Source organism: Callospermophilus lateralis, chromosome 6, assembly GCF_048772815.1.
Source record: "Callospermophilus lateralis isolate mCalLat2 chromosome 6, mCalLat2.hap1, whole genome shotgun sequence".
Taxonomy (NCBI): domain Eukaryota; kingdom Metazoa; phylum Chordata; class Mammalia; order Rodentia; family Sciuridae; genus Callospermophilus; species Callospermophilus lateralis.
Genome location: NC_135310.1, coordinates 25,562,764 through 25,589,668, shown reverse-complemented (window position 1 = coordinate 25,589,668; position 26,905 = coordinate 25,562,764). Strand labels below are relative to the sequence as shown.

At 37.4% G+C, this 26,905-nt stretch overlaps 1 protein-coding gene across 3 annotated transcripts in view; it reads left to right on the top strand.

Moving 5' to 3' along the window:
- Positions 1–26,905, top strand: part of Adgrg6 (adhesion G protein-coupled receptor G6) — a 126,018-nt gene that overhangs the window by 81,919 nt on the left and 17,194 nt on the right. For all 3 annotated transcript variants that reach the window (XM_077109544.1, XM_077109546.1, XM_077109545.1), the window contains 13 exons: positions 1,831–1,973; positions 4,458–4,569; positions 5,606–5,670; positions 6,330–6,540; positions 7,474–7,645; positions 8,933–9,073; positions 11,544–11,663; positions 13,228–13,273; positions 14,737–14,843; positions 18,588–18,715; positions 19,637–19,905; positions 21,271–21,367; positions 24,081–24,364. In XM_077109544.1, coding sequence (XP_076965659.1) covers positions 1,831–1,973; positions 4,458–4,569; positions 5,606–5,670; positions 6,330–6,540; positions 7,474–7,645; positions 8,933–9,073; positions 11,544–11,663; positions 13,228–13,273; positions 14,737–14,843; positions 18,588–18,715; positions 19,637–19,905; positions 21,271–21,367; positions 24,081–24,364 — 1,895 coding nt within the window. The remainder of the gene's footprint in view (positions 1–1,830; positions 1,974–4,457; positions 4,570–5,605; positions 5,671–6,329; positions 6,541–7,473; positions 7,646–8,932; positions 9,074–11,543; positions 11,664–13,227; positions 13,274–14,736; positions 14,844–18,587; positions 18,716–19,636; positions 19,906–21,270; positions 21,368–24,080; positions 24,365–26,905) is intronic.

Sequence of the window (26,905 nt, the reverse complement as noted above, 5' to 3'; positions counted from 1 at the left end):
TCAAACCAATGAATAATTTCACACAAAATGATAGGGAGAATGAACTAAGACAGTGTACGTGGGAAAATACTGTCTAGGTTTCCTTTGGTATGAATTTTGGCATTGCTGTAATTATCCCGGTAGCACATGCCCCACTCCCAATCCCGGCTTTTTCCCATTCTCTAAAGTTTGTATATGCTCATTGCTGAGGTTTTATAATCTCTCATTGTTTTTCCTTGAACTGCAATAGTAGTTTCACACACATTCTTTTTTCTAAACGTTCCCTTTCAAAGTCATTGTGTCATTATAGCTTCAGATAATGCTATCATACTCTATCACCTAGACAGGCAGGAAACCAAAGCCACAGAGGCTGTTCTATTTGAATGAAGAATGGTTGATGGTGACAACAGATAGAACTTGACTGTGTAGAACCATAAAATTGGTTCAGTTTTCAGGAGGAGAGAGAGGAAAACAACCCAGATAAGACCTGTGAAAATGTGTGCTTATTCTTAAATTGCTGAGTTTGGGTATTCAATACTCCCCCGGATACATTGTGCTAAAGATGTTCTCAGTATTCAAGAGAAGTTAAATGTCACATTCCCACCTGTAGGTTCTCAGCGACTGGAGTGGCAAAGCATATCTTCAAACAATAATATAATCAATTTTTTTTCATAGGCCGTTTCAAAAAATTACTGATATAGCATTATTCACTATTATTATTCACATCTATGTTCACCTCATTCTGAAATATGACCTGTATATGAGCGTTGGGTAGTAGGTCATTTTAGAAATAAATATCTTTTCAGAGTAAATTGTAAGATTAGTACAATACTTTGTCCTTGAGAATAGCACAGATATGGGGAAAGGGCATAGAGCTATTTAATTTCACCAAACCTTGAACAGAAAATATTTAATTTCTTATTTTTTAGCACCACAAATATATTAGTAGTCTATTTAATTTTTATTTATTTTCACAGAATTTTATGAACAAAATATGCCGCTGTCTCTGTACTGCACATTCCATAGTTATTTTAAAAAGCAAACTTCTGGTTTGTCTTTGGCAAACTTGGTAATATAATACCTTGTGTCTTATTTATTCATTGTAGAATATGACCAAGATGAAATTCTGTTGCCAACCCAGAGCTTTCATATACAAGGGAAAATATTTCTCATTTACCTGACATACTAATCTCATTTAATTTATCTCAATGTTGAATGAATAGTTTTGATGTCTGGTGTTGATTATAGCTGTGGTTATGCCTGAACCGAAAAGGACTTTGTTATTTTAAATTGTAAAATTGAAAGTTTTGACAAAGCAAGGATCCATCTTTTGCTTCCATTAGAGAGATTTTCTTTTTAAAAATTTCAAGGTCAGATACTCTAAAACCATCTACAGTGATATGCTGGCTAACCATAGAGTATATCTGGAGCATATGTTTCATAAATTTTCACCACATGAAGCATGTGAGAATGCTTCATGGAGATGGAAAATTCTAATTTTCTATTTGAAATATGAATTTTTATTTAAAGACCTTATTTTTTCCCTTAAAGCAGTAGGGTAGAATTAACCACGCTATTTCTTTCTTATGTGTATGTTACAAAATAGTATTACAGATAAATATTAAAATATCTCTGAAAAGAAATGAAGTGATATAAATACACATGTAAAATAACATCCATTCATATTGAAATATTTTAATGTTATAATTCATGCATCATCAGGGAAAGCCTGAGAGCACAGTGGCTAGTCATCTCAGTCTTGACATTTCATGGTCATTGTATCCACATATTCTGTTTTTTGCACCAAAAAACAACCAGCCAACGATAATTTTATCTGCACTGTTTTCCTAGATTGATGATTTGGGCCCTTCTAGTTTACAATGCTACCAATAATGCCAACTTAGAAGGAAAAACCATTCAACAGAAACTTTTAAAAAATAACGAGTCCCTGAATGAGGGCCTGAGGCTCTACACGGTGAATGTGAGGCAACTGGGTAAGTGACTTCAACTGCTTACTGTTTTATGTGACTATATATTCATGTTTAACTGAGACTCTTCCTTTACGTGTTATTGTCTGTGTAAAGATATTTTTTTCTGATGATGAAATTTATTATATTGGAGATCATTACAAATGAGTGACTTCGTCTAACAAATAGTCAGCTCAGTACCTGTGAATCTACTGGTCAGCTCAGTACTTAGGAATCCACTGATCAGCTCAATACCTATGAGTGTACGGAAACCAAGAATATGAGAGTTTATATTTATCTTAGGGACACACTGTGAAAAGACTAAGAATATGAGCAAAATGCCAGAATAACTTGTCTGTCATTGACTTTAGGGATTAAAGAAAGAGTGTGTCTCTGAACATATGAGAACTCGTAAGCAGGTAGATCTTGCAAAGGGAAGTTTTTTATTATAAAGCATCTCTCTGTCTTGTGTTCCCTGTCTCCAGTAATGACACCACTGTCTTCCACAGATAGGCCAGAAATCCAGGTGTTGTCCTGGACCTAGACTGTGGTGCTGCTTGTACTGTTTAATATGTCACACTCACGTACAACTCCTCTCTACATTTGTGCTCACATTCTCTCACTGTCCACTCTATGATCACCTGCCTGTTTTTAAAGGCAGTCCCAAAGTCACCTCTTTTGTGAAGATATTTCTGATCTCATCATGTGTAAACGTACATCACCACCTCCTTGAGCTTCCTTTTCATGCTGTCTGGACACCCAGAGTATCATACCTGTTAGAAGACCGTTGTCTCCTATGAGTCTTGTTCATGTTCTTGAATGTGTATCTTCTTCAAATAGTCATCTCCTCTAGAAGGAGACCACATCTTCATTTTAAAATACCTTTACTTCTGTCTTCCCTCAAAACCCAAAATATTTCTCAGCACTTGAATATTTGTTGAGTAGATGAAAAATTAAATGAAACTTGATGGGAATTTTTTTAACATATTTATTTTTCAGTTGTAGTTGGGCACAATGCCTTTATTTATTTATTTTTATGTGGTGCTCAGGATCGAACCCAGAGTCTTTCATGTGCTAGGCAAGCACTCTATGAGCCACAACCCAACCCTATTGATGGGAATTTTTAAAAGGAATTGTTAAAAAATATAGATGACAAAAGTAATTGTTCTAATATTATTGTATGACTACAGCACTGCTGTGATTAAGTACTATATAGAAATCAGGAGAAGAGAAAAATGATGCTTTCCAGGATGTGCACTCAGAGTCTAAGCAGGGAAGTGGGAACTCCTTGGCTCTAAGAGGGTGCTTATGCCTGAGGCCAGAATCACAGGGGAATAAAGCCCTCTCTATCTTTATGAGGAACTTCCCATCTCTACCATGTCAACATAGAATGATAATGATGGTAATGATGGTGGTGATGATGATAGACCACTTTCTGAGCCACTGTGGAGAAACGCTTCCTACCAAACAGGGCTCCTTAGTGTGGGGAGACCACAGCAGCTGCCCTTTCACACACTGGAATCTCCACAAAGAAGTAATGTGACAAATGTCAGTTAATAAATGACTGAGGGACCCTGGGGGCCAGCTCCATCCATTCTCAGAGGCTGGAGAATCACAGAAAACCCTCTCTGCATATTTGGATATTTAATTTATAGCATTTAATTTAAATTTTATAGTTTCTCTGCAAGTGGGTCTGTAGAGAAAAATTTCCATCAAATGCTCAAATGCAAAACAACAACAACAACAAAACTAAAACTGGTCATTTTAAAGCCCAGGCCACAGTGGGAAAGTTACTTGAATTTTCAGTTGGTGACTATGATACCAGTTCCCAGAACTCCAGTATAACTTGCTGATTTTAAGCATTGAAATATAAGTTTTATTGTAGTTATTGATACATTGCTATTACTTTGATTTTTTAAAGAAATAACATCTGAATCATTTATATCGTGATTCTTTTCATGTAAAAAGTGAAGTGTTTGACAATGAAGAAGTGAGGGTAAAACCAGGGACAGTGCTCATAGACACCTTCTTACCATTCTTCCAGTAAGCTTCCTGGCAGTAGATTATTAGCAGAGAAGCTAATTTTAATATTTATAAAATATGTTCACAACTCAATGATGAAACCATCAATGCACTATAAGCTTTCCACTTTAACAAAGGTCATTACATTTTGAATCTTTCAGGTTTACTCTCATTTTCTGTAGTATTTATTTTTTGAATAAAACTTATGTTACTAATTTATGATAATTTACATGTATATTACCTATTTATGTGTATACGTACTTTATTGGATGGTTTTATAATATGCAATAATTTCTGTGTCTGAAATGTATTATATGTGTATTCTTCCTTATTTATAATTTTTTTACAGTTTCTGAACATAAAACCCTAGTATTTTATCATTACATGAAATGCATTCCTAATTACCAGGATTGTATTTGGTTTTCATCATGCACCTTTAACATCAAAGGATGGACTGATCTTTCTCGTGCTCATTCTCATTTCTTTCAGGTATTTGTGCTGCGGTGGAGGAACCCACAGGCTTTTACTGGCCAGCTATCCCACCTTCTGAGTACACCCATCCATGTCCAGACAAGCCTGGCTTTTCTGTTACACGGATATGGTAATATTTTCATTGAGTTGTACCAACCAAGCTCCATGCAATCCATATTCCCAGGGTACATGTACTGCTCAGCAGTACTGTTGATTGGGAAAAAGGGCAGGAATCTCTGTATGTGCCTAAATTGTGCTCTTCTGGGTCAGGGGGGTAGAGATAAGGTTAGCAGGTTGCCCAGAAAGGCAGCATTTTTCTCCCAGCAACAAACTCAAGACATGTCTAAAGAAAGATCTAGGAACTTGGAAAACAGAGGGTGGTTCCAGGGCAGGCACCTTGTGTATAGCTGACCCTAGCCAGCTTGTAGCCGTGGAACATGCAATTAAAAATCCCAAGACTTTTTAACTGTTTGAAGAGAAGTAGCAAAGAGGGAATAGACAAGATCCAGGCTTAGCAGTCTGCTGATACAGACTGTCAGAATATGAAGTTTCCCTGAATGTCTAACAAAAAACTCGAGAAACAAGATAATTGTAGGGATTCATCCAACTGCTAGTCTCAAATCTAGTTCTTCACCCTCTACCCCACTCCCGGTTAGAGCTTCCTTGGAGGTATTTCAGAAACAGAAACTGCCTAAGTGTGACAACTGCTGTGTTTGACACTTGGTTGAAAGGAGAAGGCTTTAGAGATCGAAGAACTGGAATTTAAAATGTAGCCTGACCTCTTTCTGGCTGGAGACCTTGGGAAATTCCTTGATTTCCTTTGGCTTCCCTAAGTCCATTTCCTCATCTGTAAAAGATGGATTTCCAGAGTTATGTGAAATCAAAATCAAAATGTATCTATAAAGTTCTTAAAGCAGTACTTGACCAGTGTATTCTAGGTTGGGATACAGGATATGGCTTGTATTTTGATTCTGTGATGTAGGCTACTCATTTCTTCCAGTAAAGGATTTTTAGTATGCACTTTATTTCAACATATTACAGCTTTATTTTCAGATGGAACTTACCTAGATATCAAAACAAATTCTAGAGCTTATTAACTAATATCATAAGCTGTCTTCTCATTTCTGTCAGATATTTGAAATATCTTTTTTGTTGTTGTTTCGTAGTTACCGCAATCCTTCCAACACTTCGTTAGCCGAGTGGGGGCCCCTCGATTTATCCAACTGTACAAGTAAGTGAGCGACTTCTGTTCCGTTCCCAAAATGAAATGACCTTATGCCTCATGGCTTTCACCCTCTTCAGACATGTTCTTCTGTGTGCTACTGTTTTAATACTAAAAATTAGGCATATGACTGTTTTTCTTTAGGTAGAAAGTACATGCTTCTCTCATTCTAACTTTATATTCTATTTATTCTATAAGACTAAAATGGTGAAGAAATTTTAGAGAAGACTTTAAAATATATATGTGTAGATATAATATATATGTGTGTGTATACACACACACACACACACACACACACATACACATGCATAAATACACCCCCCCAAACACACACAATTACTACTATTAGTGTTTTGTTGTATTGTCAAACAGCAAACGTGCTTATTCAGAGATTCTGGAGCATTTCTTGTAGAACAATATGTGAACACTGGTCTCTTAGAGTTGCTTATGTCTTTTTGTCTTACTAAAGACAGAAATTAGTCTGTGTATAAATATTGTATTGTTATCCTGTGAAGACAATCATAAGGGAGTACACACAGGAACCCTGCTTCAGCTATAAAGTAAAATATCATACCATGCTTTGGATCCCTGGACATGCTTAAAATGAAATGTGCAGTAAAATTTTCTATATTGTTTCTTTAGCCTTTTTTTGTTTTTGTTTGTTTTAGAGGAAGTAAATGAAGTTGCTAATCAGATTTTAAATTTAACTGCTGATGCCCAGAACTTAACCTCAGCCAATATCACCAACATTGTAGAACTGGTCAAAAGAATTGTGAATAGTGAAGAAAACATTGATTTAACACTCGGCTCGACTCTAATGAATATATTTTCTAATATCTTAAGCAGTTCAGATAGTGACTTGCTTGAATCTTCTTCTGAGTAAGTACCTCTCTCTTTTTTTCTTGAAGAGTAAAATTTATTGAATAAATGTGTTTTTGTATAATTTCAAACCTATCTGAGGACTTTGTGGCCTGCCTTCGTAATTAAAAATCTCTGGAAGATGCATAGACAGTCCCCAAGGTCATTCATAAAGGGAACTTCAAAAAGTTCTCTCTCTTTTTTTTTTTTCTTTTAAGAGAGATAATTTACGAAATGATTAGAGTTGTTATCAAACAGTATATGTAAATCACCATATCACTTGTCTATTTGAAAATTCCTGAAAGATTACTTATCTGAGGGCTATTACTTGGTCAATGTAAGTCTACTGTCCTGTGAACTGGGCATAAACTGCCACAGCTATGTGATTGTTTGCCTTTTAAAGTGAAAATGCCTAAGGCAGGTGAAAATGGACCTATTTTTATAGAACCCAGTTTGTATCCAATAATTTCACTTAATATGTTAATATTAAGGTGTTTAATTATTTTCTGTTCCCTTCTTTTCAACCACATTTCTTTAATGAAAATTTTATATTCATTGAAAGGTATTCTCCAAGTTAATTTATTTCAAATAATAAATTACAAATATTTTCACATCATATTGTTTTCTTTGATTCTTTCTAAGTTATAAAGTGGGGAGGGTATTTTTCTTATGAGCAAAGAGAGGCCAAAACAAACGAAAGACAATACTTGTTCAGGATAATTTAATTGTTGGTTTCCCTTAAAGAAGATATTTCTCTTGAGGATGAATCTGTCACTGTGATTCTATGTTTTAACTGATATTATTATGGTTTGGGGTAACTTTGTGGATATTTAAGTTATTATCAGAAAATTTAAGATAATTTTAGGTAGTTTGTATTTTGCCATGCATCAAGACATGTGATCAGGTATCTAAAACATTGTGTACTTAACAGTGACATCGTTGTCATTTCTTTAGGGCTTTAAAAACAATTGATGAATTGGCCTTTAAGATAGACCTTAGTAGCACCCCGCATGTGAATATTGCGACTCGGAATTTGGCTCTTGGAATATCGTCCCTGAACCCAGAGACGAATGCAATTTCAAATTTTAGCATTGGTCTTCCCAGCAATAATGAATCATATTTCCAGGTAATAAACCACAGTTTTCTCTAATTTTAATTAGTTAATTAGATACAAACTTGCTGACCACTTTAACAGTTGTTACTTCAAGGACATGTATGCCCAAGAGGTGGCAAGCTGGTCTTAATATTGGCTAAGTTTAATTCTGCCAGCAGCTACAAGTATTGTGGAAGCAGGCAGAAGGTGCCCCTTCATAGCTGGACAATAAGAGGTCATCATCTATGAGAGGTGACATGGAGCCAGGTGTTGAAACATGAGTTGGGGCTGCCATATTGGGGCACCAAGAATCAATCCATTGAGAGGAAAGAGGTCTATTAAGGACTCTGGAAAGTGAAAACCTTTTTACCAGTAATTCTTAAACTGAACATTAGAATCTCCTGGAGAACTTATTAAAACCAATTGCTAGACCTTACCCCAAGAGCTTCTAATGGGATAGGTCCTAGGTCAGATCCTTAAATTTGCACTGTTGAGCAAGTTCCTGAATATTACCAGTGCTGCTGGCCTGAGGATCACACTTCAAGAAATAATGACAGAAAAGTCTGTAAATAGCAGGTGACACTGAGACTGGACAAGTGAGCTGGGGCCACATTAACAGAGAGCCTCTTGGACATGTTAAAGTCACACTTCAGCAAATAATTTCAAGTGGTTCTTATGTGCCCCAAAACGCTTGCCGCAAGAACAAACAGAATAAATGCAGCCTAGTTCTTTACCTGGCAAAATGTCTACATGGAGCATAATAGTTGTTTAGCTATAGAAATAGACTACACTAAAAATAGAAAAAAGTCTGGAGCCAGGGTTCAAGGAAAACTTTTTTTTTTTTTTTTCCACACTGAGTGAAAACTCAGAAAGCACTCTGTAGCTTGAGCTATGGTTTCAGTACAAATGATATCTGAGAGTGTTCGGAAAATTTCAGCTGTGGCCTCTTGACAGAGATAATTCAGTTTCTGTACTCCAACAAGTTAACTTCAGTCTCTTTCACTAAGTGTTTTAAAAACAACTCAAAATCTGATAGGCTAGATCTAATCCTCATACAGGTCAATATTGACCAGTTTGTAGATTTCAGGTTTCCTTAGTCAGAGTCAGTGTGTTTTCTTCTTTGTCGGGCATTGTAAACCTTGATTGAGACTCTAGATGTCTATGGGGGTTTATCCAGGAGCTGCAGAGGCTGCCGTGGAGGTCCAGGGAGCCCCGGCTCTAGCTAACTAGGTGTTTGCAGTTGTTCTCTCTCCTTAGTCAGTGGGTGGAGTGAAGTATCCTTACTATGTCCTTGTGTTCACCAATATGTGTGTGTGACAGATGGATTTTGAGAGTGAACAAGTGGATCCACTGGCTTCTGTCATTTTGCCTCCAAACTTACTTGAAAACTTAAGTCAAGAAGATTCTGTATTAGTTAGAAGAGCACAGTTTACTTTCTTCAACAAAACTGGACTTTTCCAGGTAAGCATTAATTAAATAATTATTTTTCAATGGCAACTGAAGTTTCTTTGTTAAAAAATAAAAATTAAAGTTCATATTTCTTCCAAATACATCAGCAGGTATTAGAAAAATTAATCTATTTTCTTTTCAAAATAAAAAATGTTTTTTATAAACAAAAGGTTTTAATACAATTGTTTAAAAATTTATTGTAGAAAATAATGTGCTTATTAATAGGATAAGTTTATTCCAGTTTTTAAAATTAACAAAAAATAGGCTAAAAGTTGCATAATAGAATTAAAAATTGAGTTACTAAAGAAGCTACTATTTATTATTCCCTTTGTTAAATATTTTACATTCCTCAGTCCTGTAGGCCTTCAGAATTAAAGAAATTGCGCACCAAAGGAAAGGACTTTTTTTCAATTCAGCAGGAAGCACTGTTTATATAATGAGCAGCATTCTTGGCTTTAATCAGTTTTCCCATTAGTATTTCAAGAGACCTTTGACTTTCACACATCCGCAGAGTAGGGTGGCATTGTGCTGAGCACATATTATCATTTTTATTGGCTTTAGTTCTAGATACTAGAAGGTCCACTGCCAGCAAACGCTGGTGACCTCTGATTGCCTTTAAGAGTACAGCCCATATACAGCAGTTTCACTGCTTTTCTTAAAACCTGTTACATTCAGGATACCACAGTATTCCAACAGTGTGATCTGTGTAAGAGAAAATCATGTCTCAAGGGCAGGAGAATTGTTTTTAATAAATCCATTCTATGCATCACACAGAGAGAAATGGCCACAGAGAGAAATGGCCAGGTAGATTACAGATTAAAAAACAAATGCCATGGAAGCATTGATAGAAAATCGCTTCAAAAATTTAAAATTTTACCTGTGAACCTTGTAGGTGCAAGGTATATAAAACTTTTGAAATTCATATAAATATCACTTATTAAAAACATGATTTACCCTGAGGCTCCTATAACTATAGACGCATACAACTGTATTTATTAAAATTATTGTAATTTGAGGTTTATAGTGATGTCACTTTAAAAACAATATTAAAATACGCAGGAGACATCACAAAATGTGAGTGATGCTAGGCACAGTGGTGAATGCCTGTAATCCTAGTGGCTTGAGAGTCCTGAGGCAGGCAGGTCACGAGTTCAAAGCCAGCCTCAGCAACTTAGCAAGGTCCTAAGCAATTCAGTGAGATCCTGTCTCTAAATAAAATATTTTAAAAAGGGTTTTTGACATGGCTCATTGGTTAAGTAGCACTCCTGGTTTCAATCCCCTTTACCAAAAAAAAAAAAAAAAGTGATACAAAGCAGGAGGTCAGGGGTCTGGTTCATAGGAGTAATATAGGAGAGTTCTTAGAGTGAGAAGTATCTGTCACTCTTTTGAGTCTTTTCATTTTTCCTTCTCATTTGGCATCTCCCTATCAAAGTTGTTATTAGGAAACATATTTTTGGTTTTTTAAAATAAATTAACAGCAGAATGAAATACTGTAAGTTCCATAGTACTAACATAATAGGCAAGATATAAGTATATACATATTTACAGTATACATACATACATACATATAAGCATAATAGATAAGATACATAGATATATGTATATTATATCTATCCTAGAATAATAGGCAAATATATAGGTATGGATGCATTTTAAATAGAAGTCTGGTATCACCAACCAATAGCCAGCATTTTGATAGTGATAACTATATAAAATTAAAAAAAGCTCTATTTTGGATGCTGAATTTTGCTTGGAATTTAGGACATTTTACAGCTATTCCAAAACAGCTGATTTATAAGCTGTTGTATGGAGAGAAATTTAGGAGATTTGACAGGAAACACACGAGGGAGGAAAATAAAACAGAACTGGCTGGAGAGACAGCCTGTTGGTCTGAGTCATGTTGCAGGACAGGTTCCACTGCAGTGAAGTCTGCAGGTAGACATGTAGACAGCACAGAAGAAGGTGAAAGTTCTGCATGGGACTTGCATCCAGTGGAACTACATTTAGGTATAGGTTAGTAAACAGGCCAGGCTCTTGGCATGGATGTAAAAGATGAATTGCTTTTTATTTTTCACACCAAATTTCCTTCATACTTCTCTAAAGGAAAAAAACTTCATCTGTTTTCTAGAGTAGGGAAATGAACTAATTGTTTCACACTTGTTCATGAGTTTATATTATTTATGGGTTTGCATTGTTTCAGATATGAACTGGCTGACATCAGTTACCCCGATCACGAATGGAGTTTTATGAATGCTGCCTTATTATACTGGCTCATAATGCCCCCTCAATGTATTTATTGTGGTAAGGGAAGTAGCACAGCTCCTTCAGGAAAGCCAGCAATTTTACATTATAAACAGGATGCTCTAGAGTCGAAGATCTTAAGTGTAAAAATTGCTGACAGTTTGCTTATTTTGGAGCACAGAAGCAAAATAAAAGTGTGTACTTCTGACTAAGGCACGCAATTTTTTTTTTTTTTCCAAAGGATGTGGGACCCCAAAGAAAAACCTTAGTGAGTTATGTGATGGCATGCAGTATTGGAAACATTACTATCCAGGATCTAAAGGACCCCGTACAAATTAAAATCAAACACACAAGAACTCAGGTAAGAAAATGCTACCAGTTGTGATTGAGCAGTGCAAACTATTTCAGAGAATTGTGGGCCTTTTCCTGTTACATGATAGTAAGTAACTGGCACTTTTTATGAGGGCAAGCATCAGTGTTCCAGAAAGGGAGGCCACCAGTCAGGCAGTGCTCTGCGGTCACCGTGAGTATCATCAGCTTGGGGCATGGTGTGGGAATTAGTCTTACCTAGGACTCATGAACCAGAAAGCATGGGAGTGCAGAAAAAGATAACTGTTCTTAAAAAAATGACACACATCATTTCAAGTAAATTGGATCTAATATCTTGCACCATTCTACCATAGGAGGTTTGGGGTGTGTCTCTATACTTTTAAAGTAAAAAGTGACTGCAGTTGGGAATGTCAAGGAGCAACAGGAAGGAAGATTTATTCTTTAAGGGGTTAGCAGTTGCTTGAAATCTTGGCAAATGTTACTTCTCTTGCCTTATTGAACTGTCCCCAGTGCCCTGGAAACAGGTTTTCCCACTTTTTTAGGGGGCCCCAGTGATGATCCTGCCATTTATCTGGCAGGAAGAGAGCCGACAGATAAGGGCTAACAATTGGAGTTAGGTCATTGCAGAATCCTTGGAGAGGATCCTTGGAGACCTTCTCCAAAGAGACCTTGTGGCCTCTTTGTTTATCAGCCCCTTTCTCTATAAAGGAGAATTTTTTAAAAACTGTGGTGGAATATACTTGACAAAATTTACCATTTTATCATTTTTAAATGTGCGGTTCGGAAGCATTAAGTGTATTCACATTGTACCATCCGTCTCTACAAGTTTTCCATCTTCTTCAACTGAAACTCCATTCCCATTAAACACTACCTCCCTATTCTCGCCTTCCAAGAACCTCTGGTAACTGCTGCTCAACTCTAGATCACTATTAATTTGACTCTTCTAGGTACCTCAAAAAGTGGAATCGTACAGTATTTGTCCTTTGGGACAATAAATTGATTATTTCACTTAGCAGAATGTCTTCAAGACATAAAGCAGCATCTGTCATCAGAATTTCTTTTCCTTTTTAGGGTCAGATAATATTCCATTATATGTATATATCAGAATTTGTGTATCCATTTGTCCATCAGTGGACATTTGAGTTGCTTCTAGTTTTTGGTTATTGTGAAGAACACAGATGTATAAATATCTCTTTGAGTTGCTTCTTTCAGTTTGTTTCTGCATATATCCAGACACAAAGAAGAATTTTGAAGAATGTGAAATTATAGTATAAAGAGCTTTGCTAAATATTAGGAATGGTAGTGGATGAATTCAGTATTTAATGATGGGACATGTAGTAACCTGCAGGAAAAAAATGGGTGATGTGATTCCTCAGAAGGTTTCTAAGGTTATAGCTGATTTTCCCTTGGGATCTCCATTCTGAGAGACTATCCTCCATAGATTACCTCAGGTTTTCAGGTTGTATTGGCATGTCTCATGCTGATCTATTTCTTTGTGAACCCTGTAGCATTTTCTTCTTTGCCACATTTCAATCATGTGCTTTTTTAAGTTATTTTAAACACTATTTCACATGTTTATTCTTGTGTTAATATAGGAAGTGCATCGTCCCATCTGTGCCTTCTGGGATTTGAACAAAAACAGTAAGTGTTAAAATACTGGTTGTCTTAATATAGATAACAACGAATTTTAAACACCATTAGACACCTCCATTTCCTTTAATTCCACTCCAAACCACAATGAGTCACAATGTAAGTGTAAGAGCAACTGAACTGCAGGTTTTAGTTTATATCACTTAGGAAGTCAATTCTAATTTATGTAACTTTTTAGACACTACAAGAAGAAATGGGCATACTTGACTTTTTTTTTTTAATGAAACAACTCTTTGATTTCAGTCATTTGTCAAATACAGTATAGACTTTTGTTGTGACTGTTAGTTGAATGTAGGCACACACTTGACGTTATTCTTCTAGGATATATAGGAAGATATTACTTGATATGCACAAGTCATATGATTAGAAACCCAGCTTCCATTTCAAGTTAGGGTGGGTGGAAAACACACCAAGGAAGATAAAGATAGGGATGGTGTTAGTGGACGTGGATTACAGGAAAGAAATGAGCAGCCTCCACAACACTGCAAACAGATAGAAAGAGGCTGTCAAAGTAAAGGAATAAGCACATCATTAGGCCGCAGCTGTGGAAATCTCCTTGAGGGGATTTTCCTCCTGCCATAAGTGATGAACTTCATGTGTCTGTACCTTCCACGTCCCCTTCCATCAGGGTCCCCCACTGGAATTATCGTGGCCAAATCTGTTCCAGCAACATGCTGGCTACTTTGTTAAATGCCAGTAATATTCATTTTTAGAGAGAAAGACAGAGAGTGCCCCAAAGTGGTCAGACCTCTTTTTTATTTTGGACAATCCTTGTTATAGCTGGACAGTTCTGTGGTTTGGTTGCACAGTTTGGAGACCCTGATTTCATCATATACATTTGTTAAATATTACCTTATATCTTTACATGCTATTCAAATAAATGGATCTCATATTTTGATCATAGGAGTTGTTCATACTCTATATTATACTATTAAAGTCAGAAAGGATAAACTCAAACCATGCATAGTTAAGTCATCACCATGCTTGACTGCTGTGCTCATAATCACATACTCTAAGAAAGCAGACCTCCTTTGTTCTTAGGGTTTCACAAAAATACAGACCCATCCTATGGAGCAATATTGGTCTCCAGAAAGTTCATTAGCACGTAGCACATTTGAAAAGGAGCATTCTTTATAGAAACTTTTTTTCAGTTATGTTACAATTAAACTCAAACATTTGTAGAACCCCCAAACACTCCAGTAGAGCACAATGAAACACAGGTTCCATAGATTCACTATCTAGATTGTCTCTAACTGCCTGCTCAGCACTAGCCTCCTGTGAGTCCAGGATCCAGGATTATTCTACATATTGGTAACTTTATGAATGGCATTCATTGCACAGATAAACTCAGTAAGACAGACCAGATGAGGCTGAGGCAGATTTCCTGAAAGTCATCCCATTCCTTATGGAGAAGATGCTGTTGCTCTCACTCTCTTTATTGATTCCTCCCACAGAAAGTCTTGGAGGATGGAACACGTCAGGGTGCATTGCGCACAACGATTCAGATGCAAGCGAGACCATCTGCCTGTGTAACCACTTCACACACTTCGGAGTCCTGATGGTGAGGGGGGTTTCTAAGCTCATTTTGACATCATGTAATTTCAGAAGGCATACTTATTTTTTTTAAAAAACTTTTCTTTTTAGATTTTGTGTTTGAAGAATTTTTTTCCCCCGATCATGCCCATCTATACCCTAAATCTTAATTCTTAGAGAAAAATCTAATTAGTAGAGAACATATATTAAAAATATGTGAAAGTAATTATAGAACTCTACGTGTTTTTTACAGTATTGACAGTGATGACAGATAATCCCAGAAATAAGAAAATCTCTGTTAAGAGAGAAATAGAGTCTTGGAAACAGGAGACAGGAATAAGAGGGAGGGAAAGTTAAAGAAGAAAATGTTGGAAGAGAACTGTGAATTGTTTGATCAAAATTTGTCTTATGTTATGACTCAGTCTGTCATTCTGTACCAGGCTCTGTGCCAGGGAATCTTCCTCCTGGAGATGGCAGCACCTCAGAAGAGATTAGTGACTTGTGTTAAACGGAGACCTCAGTGATGATGGGCGTGGTGTTTCTCTGGCTCTCAGGCCTTGTATCATTCTTTTCTTCTTTTCTTCCTTCCTTTTTTCCCATGACTTTCTTTTTTCTTTTTTATCTTGTTGGCCAGCCTTCTCAACAATTTTAAACAAAAATTAGAGCACATCTTTGTTTTTTTAATCCCACAAATTTTCACCCCGTGTCCAAGGACTTATTTGTATTTATCCATAGACTTGCATTTTCCCTTTTATCTGGTACTCTAGTGTTTTTGCACATACTTCTGGAATCCAGACCGCCATCCAGATTATCACAGCCATTGTTTCTGTATGGTTTCTGTAAAGGAATCAACCACATTTGTTTTTAAATAGGAGATGGGAGTAGTGCAAGCCGAGTCTAAAAGCTTTTCCAATTGAAATCACAGACATGAGGTTGTGTTTATCCCCCTTCTTTAAATCTTAGGCACTTCTTCCTGTGGGGACAGGGAGGAAGTGGTGAGGAACTGTGGGATGTAGCATTTGGCTCATGAATATACTTGGCCTATGCAAATGGCCGATGTCACATGGCAACTCTGCAAATTGTAATTTTCCTGACAACCCAGGACATTAGTGCTCTCAGGGATGAGAGCAAATCATTGAAAAAGGTGGTGGCAAGTCACAGAAAGTAACTTTTTCATGTTCTCAAAATACAAATATTTTTTTCTTTACTGTGAGAGCATGAAAATGAGTAATTAAACTGTAAAATGTTTTTCCCTAAGCAATCTAGAAAGAAAATTATATTTCTTTCCATATTCTTTTTTCTTTAAAAGTGAAAAGAGAAAGTTTTCAGAAAATACTTATTTTCAACAATTATTCATTCAGGTATAGGAGCTTTAACTTAATTCATTTAAATATTTTAACCGTGTGTGTGTGTGTGTGTGTGTGTGTGTGTGTGTGTGTGTGTGAGAGAGAGAGAGAGAGAGAGAGAGAGCGAGAGAGCATAATTGCATCTGTTAAGTCTAATATTAGGTAAATAGATAATAGTAATAAAAGAGAATATTAAGAGATAGTTCATATGCAATCAGATTTTGGCTACACATTATTTTAAGTGGTCAGTTCCTTCATATATTATTTAAATTGTGTTTGGAGTAAAAACACTCTACATGATTGTACATTATTTTTTCTGTTGCCATCTGATTAAACAGTTAATTTTTTATATATATATGGAAATATGCATCTTTAGCATTATCTTTCCATTTTGTACCTTGGCTGTTTTTAATAGGATTATAAATTGCTTTAAGAAAATCTTGCCAAAATTCATCCTTTCTGGCCATGTGTTCATATCCTTTCAGCTTTTCCAGACCACCAAGATTTTGCTAAGAGTTTTTCTTAATTTACAAACTCTTTATTCATTTGCATAGATCTTTCTGAGTCTAAATTTTTCCCATGACACATTCACCCAGAATCATATCTTCCAATCTACAAATGTGCGAGGGATTCAATGTCCTCTGCTACATTTCTCTGTAGTAAAACTGACTTCCGTATTTTGAACATTAGTGTATTTTCATGTTGGCTGGTTCAGAGGGATAAATATTTCCATTCTCCAAAAGTTCAAAACAGCATGAGAATTGCGTGTAAATGGGGATCAGTAAAAAGCCTTAATTTTTATTTTAAATTTTGGTTTAAATGAGGTTTGCCAGTCAATTGCCTTATCTAGATGGCAACAGAGTTTTTTTTTTTTTTTTTTTAAGAGGTGGTAACATATCACATGGAGGTCCCTCAAAACTGTGATTCAGTTCTCTGACCTATGCTGTCCTGCAGTGACTGAACTGTGGTGAAGTAGCCTGTCCAAAGTCAAGTACGCTGACTTAGAACTTCCTACAAGGTACCATGGGAATCCCATGTGCCCCAGTGTTTTGAGGAATTCTTTAATTAATAAGATTAGAAAGGGCCCCTCTGACTTCCAGCACCTGCTTCTACTGATTTCCATCACTTTGTGCATAAAGGTACTATACCTGTTTGCATCAGTCATACCTGGAATTCACTCTCCTTTTTTTTTTTTTTCATTTTGCACACATTTACACACAGAAATACCAGTAGCTAAATGCCTATGTGAGGAGCAGATTTCTTTCTTTTTTTTTAAAAAAAAATATTTTTAGTGAAAGAAAATTTTTAAAAAGGTATTATGGACATAATGCCTTTATTTATTTGTCTGTTTGTTTTTTAATGTGGTTCTGAGGATCAAACCCTATGCCTCATTGCATGCTTGGCAAGCACTCTACAACTGAGCTCCAACCCTAGCCCAGGAACAGATTTTTTGACACTTGGTGAATATTAAAGAAAAATAACATAGAGGAGGAAAAAAATTTTGTTATAAGACCTAAAAGTTTAAACTGGATGTTTAATAAATCCCTTCTCTAAGAATGCTGAATTTTTGAACATTTGCATGATAGAAGTGACGTTCTCCTCCAACCAGGATTGAGTAGTTGATCTTAAGATCTATCCCTATTTCATTCCCCTATTTAAGGAGAAAAGAAGATTTTCCTACCAGGTTTAGACTTTGCAGGTCTGCCTAAGTATATTGAAATTAATGCTTCATAGTAACATGCTGGAAAGTGTGCTAATCTGAAAGAATATGTCCACTCCACTACAACCCGAACACTGTAAATTGCATCCTTTCAGGTCTATAGGGATCAAAATGCTGTGACCCAAAACCTCTTAGTGGCTTCTCATTTATGAAAAATAAATAAATAAGCCACCACAACTTCTGCACACCAAGCTTTAAACTGACCACAATTAAAAGCCTCAACACCATCCTTAGAGCCACACCCTCGTAGCCACCACCAGCTTCTGGTTGTCTCCTGGCTGAGCACCTCCAACCCAGCAAGGAATCTAAGGGTCAGTGGGTCTGGCCACATGGGCTCCCATGGCCTCCATTTGTACTCATGCCCCAGTCCTGTAAATATTATAAATGGGTCTAATGACATTATGCATGGCAGCTACCTCCTCTCCAGTTTCAGTTGGGGGACCTGTAGTTTTATTCTTCACCTTAACCTGGAATTCAAGGAGCTTGGGTAAGAAAGTAATGATAAAAATACAATGTGCACCTGCTTTGGTCAGTAATTTTCTTTCACATAGTGACCCACAAGAGTTCAATAGATGGCAATCTTAACATTGACGTCCATTGTTGTTTTATCCCCTGAGATTCTGTATGATGTTAGCACTGAACTTTTAGTGGCATAGAGCACCACTCTGGAAGAATTCTTAACAGCTGCTTCCCATGTCTTGTGCAGGACCTTCCAAGAAGCGCCTCACAGATCGACGCAAGAAACACGAAGGTCCTCACGTTCATCACCTACATCGGCTGTGGAGTATCTTCCATCTTTTCAGCGGCAACCCTGCTGACATATGTTGCTTTTGAGTAAGTATTTATCTGTCTGCCAAGCCCAGTGCTAACTGTTCCAAATGTGAAAGAGAAAATTGCTTTGGCTCTTGAAAACAATTATATACTCTGTGATTCATGTCGGGTGGTTCAGTTTTCAAGTTCAGGTTTCTCCTAGTATCACACAACATGAATTTTCCAGCTATGAATCTTAATTTGTAATTACCATACTTCTATTTAAAAGATGGTTTCACGTATGTTAAAGATGATTGACATTTAAGTAAATACAAAGTGTAAAAAGTACTGTCTTCATTGTACAGATGAAAATATTTTTAAAAGATGAAGGTATTTGCCTCAGTCCTGAAACAGGAATTTTTTTTAAAAAAAAAAAAAAAAACAGGAGGATCTTTAATTCATTAAAAATTAAGAAACTTCAAAAAATTTAGGGGCATTAGTTTTTTAATAAAAATGTCATTCTTGTACTAGAATTTTTCCTGGATTAAAAAAAAAGATATCTGAAAACCAGTTGGGAATTTTGTGAACAATTGGAAACAGTTTTGCAATAAAATTACTATTCAAAAAGTTTTTATAGGCTGCCAAATACTCATAAATATCTTTAGCCCTCTGCATAGTGGAACCATGTCATAAAGATGGGGCTTTCTCAACTATTACACAGTTGTAGAAGATATGAAGTTACCCCCAGGCTCAAAAAAATAATAAATTAATAAAAGGAAAATTAACAGAATAGAGGTGAGGGGTCAGGAGGGGGAGGAGGGAAGGGTAGCCAGTAGTAACTGGTGTTGAAATGGAGCAAATTGTTATATTTGCATTTATGAATATGTTAGAATGAACCCCACAGTTATGTAAAACTACAGTGCTAAATAAAATACTAATAAAATAAAAAATTTTAAAATTATTTACAATATGTGTTCTTGTGTGTGTATTTTTCTCCCTTTTTAGAAAACTGCGAAGGGATTATCCCTCCAAGATCCTGATGAACCTGAGCACAGCCCTGCTGTTCCTGAACCTGACCTTCCTCCTGGATGGCTGGGTCACCTCCTTCGGCATGAAGGGACTCTGTGTTGCAGTGGCTGCTCTCCTCCACTTCTTCCTTCTGGCAACCTTTACCTGGATGGGGCTGGAAGCCATTCACATGTACATTGCTTTAGTGAAAGTATTCAACACTTACATTCGCCGGTATATTCTAAAATTCTGCATCGTAGGCTGGGGTGAGCCTCCTAAAATTTTTTGACTTTGTTCTTTCTATCATGAAAATTGCCCAATTCTCATAAGAAAAATCTGTATTTCTAAAGAATAATACTGTTGAGAGAAACTCCAGCATTGTGAGTTATGTGGATTAGAGATATATATCCAAAGGAAGGAATCCTCCGAACTATCTTTAAAAACCCTTCTACGGGCTGGGCACAGTGGCACATGCCTGTAATCCCAGCAGCTCAGAGGCTGAGGCAGAAGTATTGTGAGTTCAAGGCCAGCCTCGGCAATCTGGTGAGGACCTAAGCAATTCATTGAGACTCTGTTTCTAAACTAAATACAAAAAGGTCTGTGGGGGGTGGCTGGTGATGTGGCTCAGTGGTTAAGCCCCCTGGTTTCATGGGTTTAATCCCCGGTACAAAAAAAAAAAAAACTTCTTCTACAGTACTCACTAAATTCAGGAGTAAAGGAGAAGCCTTAGCTCCTGACTCACCACCAACTCATTTCCTGAGCTCAGAGCCAGCCCACCCAAGTCTGAAACAGCAGCTGGCCAACCGCGGCACATTTCCATTATACCTCCTGATATAAAGGCCAGCTGAGACTCCTCGCTGTACTCATCCCTAAACACATGCCCATGTTGTGGAAACCAGAGGAAGAATGTGAGTTTTGTGTGTGCAGCTAGGAGACTTACAGAATTTTTGCCTTGAACTCCATCAGACATAGAGTGGTTGTGTTAGTCTCTTTGGAATTACCTCGTCTGGCTTCTTTCTTTTTCTGGGTTGTATTATTGGGCCTAACCTTTAGAACTTTCTCAAAAATCATTTTCAAATGATAACATAGAAGCATGAGACATTCCCAAGATGTTCAGCACCCCCTTAGGAGGCAATAAAACCTTTGTTCATGGAATTGGGCTGGCATACATCTCCCCTATAAATATATACATGAATGTGGTATTGATTCTCTGGAGAGAAAAGAGAAGACTGTAAAGATTTTATATCCCTGTTGTTCCCCCCACACTAATTTTTCTAAAGACTTTGCTTTATCCCAAAAGGGGGGAATTAGCTGCCATTGTTGTATCTGCCTGAACTCTGATGGCCTAATGAAAACCACATTGGCTCATGCTGGATTCGATAGAATCAGGTTTGGGACCTCTAGTAAGTTCAGCTAAGCAAATAGAACTTTAATTGTTGCCAATGAGTTTCATGTTCCACTCCAAGGAGAGACTTTGTGGTTGGTTCTAACCAAGTTGCCCTTTCTAAGAAGTTTGTATGCTGTGGTTGGGGGAGTGGGGGGGCTCTTCTGCTTCCTTGCGATTGTCCATCTTAAAAATCAAGTTCCGGATACTTCTGAAGAACTGTGCGTGTCCTGTCTTTTTGTAACAGGTTTACCTGCCTTGGTGGTGTCCATTATTCTGGCAAGCAAAAATCAAAATGAAGTCTATGGAAAAGAAAGCTACGGGAAAGAGCAAGGTGATGAATTGTAAGTGATATGAACTTGGGGAACCTACTTCTGAGGGACATACTCCTGTTTCCTTAAACTTAGTATTAAGTTCCCATGCCAGAGTTCATTTGCATCACATTGTCAAGGTCTCTGCTACACCACAGATGGGTTTATTTGAATGTCCTGATGTGTTCAAGCTGCTTTTCTTTTCTTTTTTTTTTAAATAATCAATTAATTAATTTTCACTAGGTATATATGGCAGCAGAATGGATTTTGATTCATTGTACACAATTGCAGCATAACGTTTCATTTCTCTGGTTGTACACAATGTAGTGTTGCACTGTATGTACAGTCATACATGTACCTAGGGTAATGGTGTTCATCTCATTCTACCATCTTTCCTACCCCCACTCCCCCTCTGCACCCCTTCCTCTCCTCTGCCCCATCAAAGTTCCTCCATTTTTCCCATGCCCTGCACCCATTATGGATCAGTATCCACTTATCAGAGAGAACATTCGGCCTTTGGTTTTTTGAGATTGGCTTAGTTCGCTTAGCATGATATTCTCCAACTCCATCCATTTACCTGCAAATGCCATAATTTTATTCTCTTTTAATGAAGAGTAATATTCCTTTGTGTATATATACCACAGTTTCTTTAATCATTCATCTATTGAAGGGCATCTAGGTTGCTCCAACAGTTTAGCTATTGTGAATTGAGCTGCTATGAACATTGATGTGGCTGCATTACTATAGTATGCTGATTTTAAATACTTTTGGGTATAGACCGGGCAGTGGGATAGCTAGGTCAAATGGAACCACCATTTGACCCAGCTATCTAGCTGCTTTTCTATGCTAACATGGTACTCCGTCATCCAGGGAGTTTAGGAGCAGCATAGGATACTGCCTCCTCCCTCCAGGAGATCCATCCTATTTGAGAAAAGTTCACAGTAGTCCTACCTCCTGAGGCCCCCACACATCTGCAGGAGAGTTCAGTAGCAGTGTCTTACAGTGAATGACTCAATGCCAATGTGAGTGCTATGGAGAAATGGAGAAGATGGAGAAATAATTTGAAAAATGTTCTTCACACAATGAGCTTGCTGAACTTCAGGTCTTCTAGTGTTTGGATTTGGGAGTGTGCTCTCGTATCTTATCAGTGACACCACGCTGCTCCATGTCTGTGGATTAGATGGATGCTGAGCAAGCAAAGAGCTTTCTCCTCCTGCGGAGGTCCATAGCACCACCTGTCCATGTACATTTCCTACCTGGGTCACACAGCTGTGTCCTGCGGTGGTCTCCTGTGCACCCTTCCCTCATGGTCTTCCTTTCTTTCACATTTCTAACATGACACTGGAAATACCCCACAGGAACTAGGGGGGAATGTTGGACCTAGGTGGAAAATTTTAGGATTAGAGGGACTTCTATGTATAATGAAAAGTTTACCTCAGGGATAAGTAGTGCTATTTGTGACCTTAATAAAATATGTTACAAATAAAACAAGTTAATAAGTTCCAAATAATGGAACTAAAAATGTGTTAAAATTTCCAAATAAAGGAACTTAAAAAGTATGTTAGCCAGTTCTTACAGGACTTTAAAGTGCCACTTAGTAATTTGCTGTGACATCAACAATTTCTCATTTATTGAGTATTTACTATATGCCAGGAGGTTCTAGGATCCCAAGATGTTCAAGACAGCTTTTGCCTCCTTGGAGGATAAGCTCCAGTGTGGAATACTCCAAAATGATGACCATTTACACTTGAAATTAAAAATAAACTCAGTTACATTAAATCATTCATCCAACTCTACCTAAGAATTTCCATAGCATAAATTGGGTACTCGGGCATCTGCACATTATAATGCAGGTCAACTTTACCCATAGTATACTTTACACAAGTAGTTTTCAAATTCATTTCATTTTCTCATCTGCATGTCATTCTGAGTGTTAAATATATAGTATATCCTTCTTCATCCAATAAGAATGTTTTATAATTAACATAAATTTTATAATTGTGCATGATAAGTGTCCATGTAAGAATGTCAAAATTCTATAAGGTGTTGTCCCAACTAGACTAGTCATATTGATAGGAATTACTTTGCTGTAATGAATCCATACTTAGTTGTGACTAAAATAAGGAAGAATTAACTTCCCATGATAAGAAATGTGGCATTCAGTGACACTGAATTTGTGTCTACAGAGTTAGAGGCCAACAACTTTAGAGCTTTCTGGGCCTGTAGCTCATTTTCATGTTTAAATACAAAGAATAAATAGGGGCCTTGCCAACTGAGACTCTCAAGAAAAGCTGTCCCCAAAGTCCCTTAGCAGATTTCTAGTTCCATATTATTTTGTAGAAAAATCTCACAGGGATGCCCCATAAAAACAATGAGCAAAAAAATGAGTGCTTCAAGTTCTCATTCTTAGAGTACAAAGCACACTAGAGAAAAGTTCCAACATAGTTTGGGGGGAGCCAACCAAGCGTGTTCAAATACCTAATTAGAATTCAAGAAGCCACTTTGTTTTCATTTTAATGTTGACTGAACTAATTAGATATTAAGATGGTGGCCATCCAAAACCAAACAAAAAACCATCTATGAAAAGATCAAAGAAGAAACTGAGGGCCAGGGAAGTGAAATGACTTCCCAAAGATTTTTAAGAGAGAAGTCTGCAGTCAGCCCAGGGAAGCCAAGAGAAGTCTTAAGTAAACAGTCTAAGGTAATAAATCTCTTTTCCTTTCTCATTTCTTCTTCTCTCTCTGAGCTGTTGGATTCAGGACCCAGTGGTATTTTATGTGGCCTGTGCCGGGTATTTTGGAGTCATGTTTTTCCTCAACGTCGCCATGTTCATTGTGGTGATGGTGCAGATCTGTGGGAGGAATGGCAAGAGAAGCAACCGGACCCTGAGAGAAGAGGTTTTGAGGAACCTGCGCAGCGTGGTCAGCCTAACCTTCCTGCTGGGCATGACTTGGGGTTTTGCTTTCTTTGCCTGGGGACCCTTAAATATAGCTTTCATGTACCTCTTCTCCATCTTCAACTCACTACAAGGTAAGATACACAGTACCTGAACAATTTCAGCTTTCTTATGTTTATAAACAGCTTCCTTTTGGACTTTCTTTTGTCACTGTTCTTAATATTTTGCACAAGTATAGGCACAGGATAGGAACCAAAAAGGTAATTTAAAAGGTCTGGAATGGATAAATTAAGTGTCAGTTTGCTTTTTTTTTTTTAATTAGTGATGTATCCCAAGCACCTGTGGCAGTGCCTGATAGATAGTAGGTGCTCAATGAACATATGCTAATCATGAATGAACATGGAGCAGGAAGGTATCTAGTTGAGCCCCCAATGGCAAGTTTGAAGGGCACCAACACTTTTTATCTTCTTTACATTGGGCTGAGTATTACTCTCGATGAACTTGTCCGATGTTGCTTTACAGTGCGTGGCCAGATAAGCATTTGGAAATATGTAGGGACAGAATCATTTCACACTTGAATCCTTGACTCCTTGGATTTCAAAATACATACCAATTCTTATTCAGAAACTTTGTGTCTTTTCATGAGATATGGCAGGTAGTTTATTTTTTTGCAGGGGAGGGTGGCAATATTGGGGGTTGAATCCAGGGCATAGTTCATGTCTTTGCCAGGCAAGCATTCTACTACTGAGCTACTTCCCAGCCCACAGTTAGTTCAATGTAACAAACATGTGCCAATGGCCTTCTCTATACAGAAACTCATGGCTTCCCTCCAGGAGTTTACAGTCAGATTTCTGATTCCACAATAGTATGCCCCAGTATAGTCTATAATGGATTTAACTTATTTGGGGGAGGTGGTGGAGTACTGGGGATTGAACTCAGGAGCACTTAGCCACGAAGCCACATCCCCAGCTCTATTCGATTTTGTATTTTATTTAGAGACAGGGTCTCTAAATGAATTGCTTAGTGCCTTGCTGTTGCTAAGGCTGGCTTTGAACTCGCGATCCTCCTACCTCAGCCTCCTGAGCCGCTGGTGTGCACCATTGTGCCTGGCAATATATTTAATTTTTAAGATTAACTGTATACAAATTACTCTTAATTGAATTACATTCATTGAGATATCAGATATGCCTGTGTGTTTGATAGAACTCTCCAGGTCAGAGCACGATGAGTTCAACACCTCAAAGAAATTGGATGGGTGCTCCCTGTAGGTATATTCTGAGAAAATTCTAATTTACCTATAGGACGGCACTGTTCACTGCTTGTTTTCCTAGGTCCATTACTAGCTCATAAACTGAAAAAAAAATGTCAACAAGTAGGTTCTTGATGATTGTCAAATGGATTGCTGTGTGAAGGAAGGGACCAACTCTGGGCCTGTAAATCCAGCCCGAGACTCTTCTGGCATAAATATACATTAGTTAATTCAGCAAATTTTGTTCGAGTTCACTCTCCCATAACAGAAGACATATACAGGCTTGTTATCATTAGTAAATAGAATAATAAGCTCAAGGGCATCTCCAAAAGCTGGAAACCGAGCATGTAGCAGATAAGTACATCTCCACTGGGATCTCCTGCGAAGTGAGTATTCCTCTATTTAATCTCTATAATATACGCCATAAAAGTGCCTACATAAATATTGACAGAGGTGTCCATTGACATTAAAAATTCCATGGTTTTACGTTTTAGGATTGTACATGAAAGGCCCAGAGATCTGCCAGCCCCACCTTGGTTTTGCTTTTAGAATTTCCTGGCGATGTCAGCAACCTCCAGCAGCTGCAGTTGTCTGTGCGGCTCTGTTTCCATTAGGGAGAACTGGGATGTTTTATTTTTCTCAGCATGGGTCTCCTGTCAGGAGGGAAAAATGTTGTAAACCATCATCAAGTCAGGGTTCTTCATAAATCACCGACTTTTAAGACTGATTTTAAATTATATAAATTCAGAACAGATTTCTGCACATCCAGTGATATTAAAAACACCTCCTAAAAGGGAAATTTAAATTAAAAGGCAGTGATACAGAGCACATGAGCCTACCAACAACTTCTTACCAGCCAGACAGTACAAACATGTCTTGGGATGCTATGGAAATTTACTTAATGGTTTTTATTAGTGAGTCATTCTTCCAGTTGAGGCTTTGTTGTCAGGAGTCTGTGCTTTATTGAAAGAAGCTTGTAGGAGCTAGACAGTTGGGCTTTTGTTGGTAGTAGTGTTGTTTTGTGGTCCTGGGGATCGAACCCTCTGAGCTACATCCCCAGCCCTTATGCAGCTTAAAGAAACAACTGCTGGAGATGGTGGCTCATGCCTGAAATCTCAGCAACTCCACTTGGGAGGCTGAAGCAGGAAGATCAGAGAACTAAGGCCAGCCTCAGCAACTTAGTAAGACCCTAAGCAATTTAGCAAGACTCTGTCTCAAAATAAAAGATAAAAAAGGTTGTGATTCTGTGGTAAACTACCTTTGGGTTCAATCCCAAGTGCGAATTAAAAAAAAAAAAAAAAAAAAGAGAGAGAGAGAAAGAAAAGAAGTAAGAAAAGAAATGATACTACTAAGTGACTGTAAGATTTAAGATGAACCCAGGTAGTACTTTGGCAAACTATGTCTATTGCCTTTCTGGCTGAGCCTT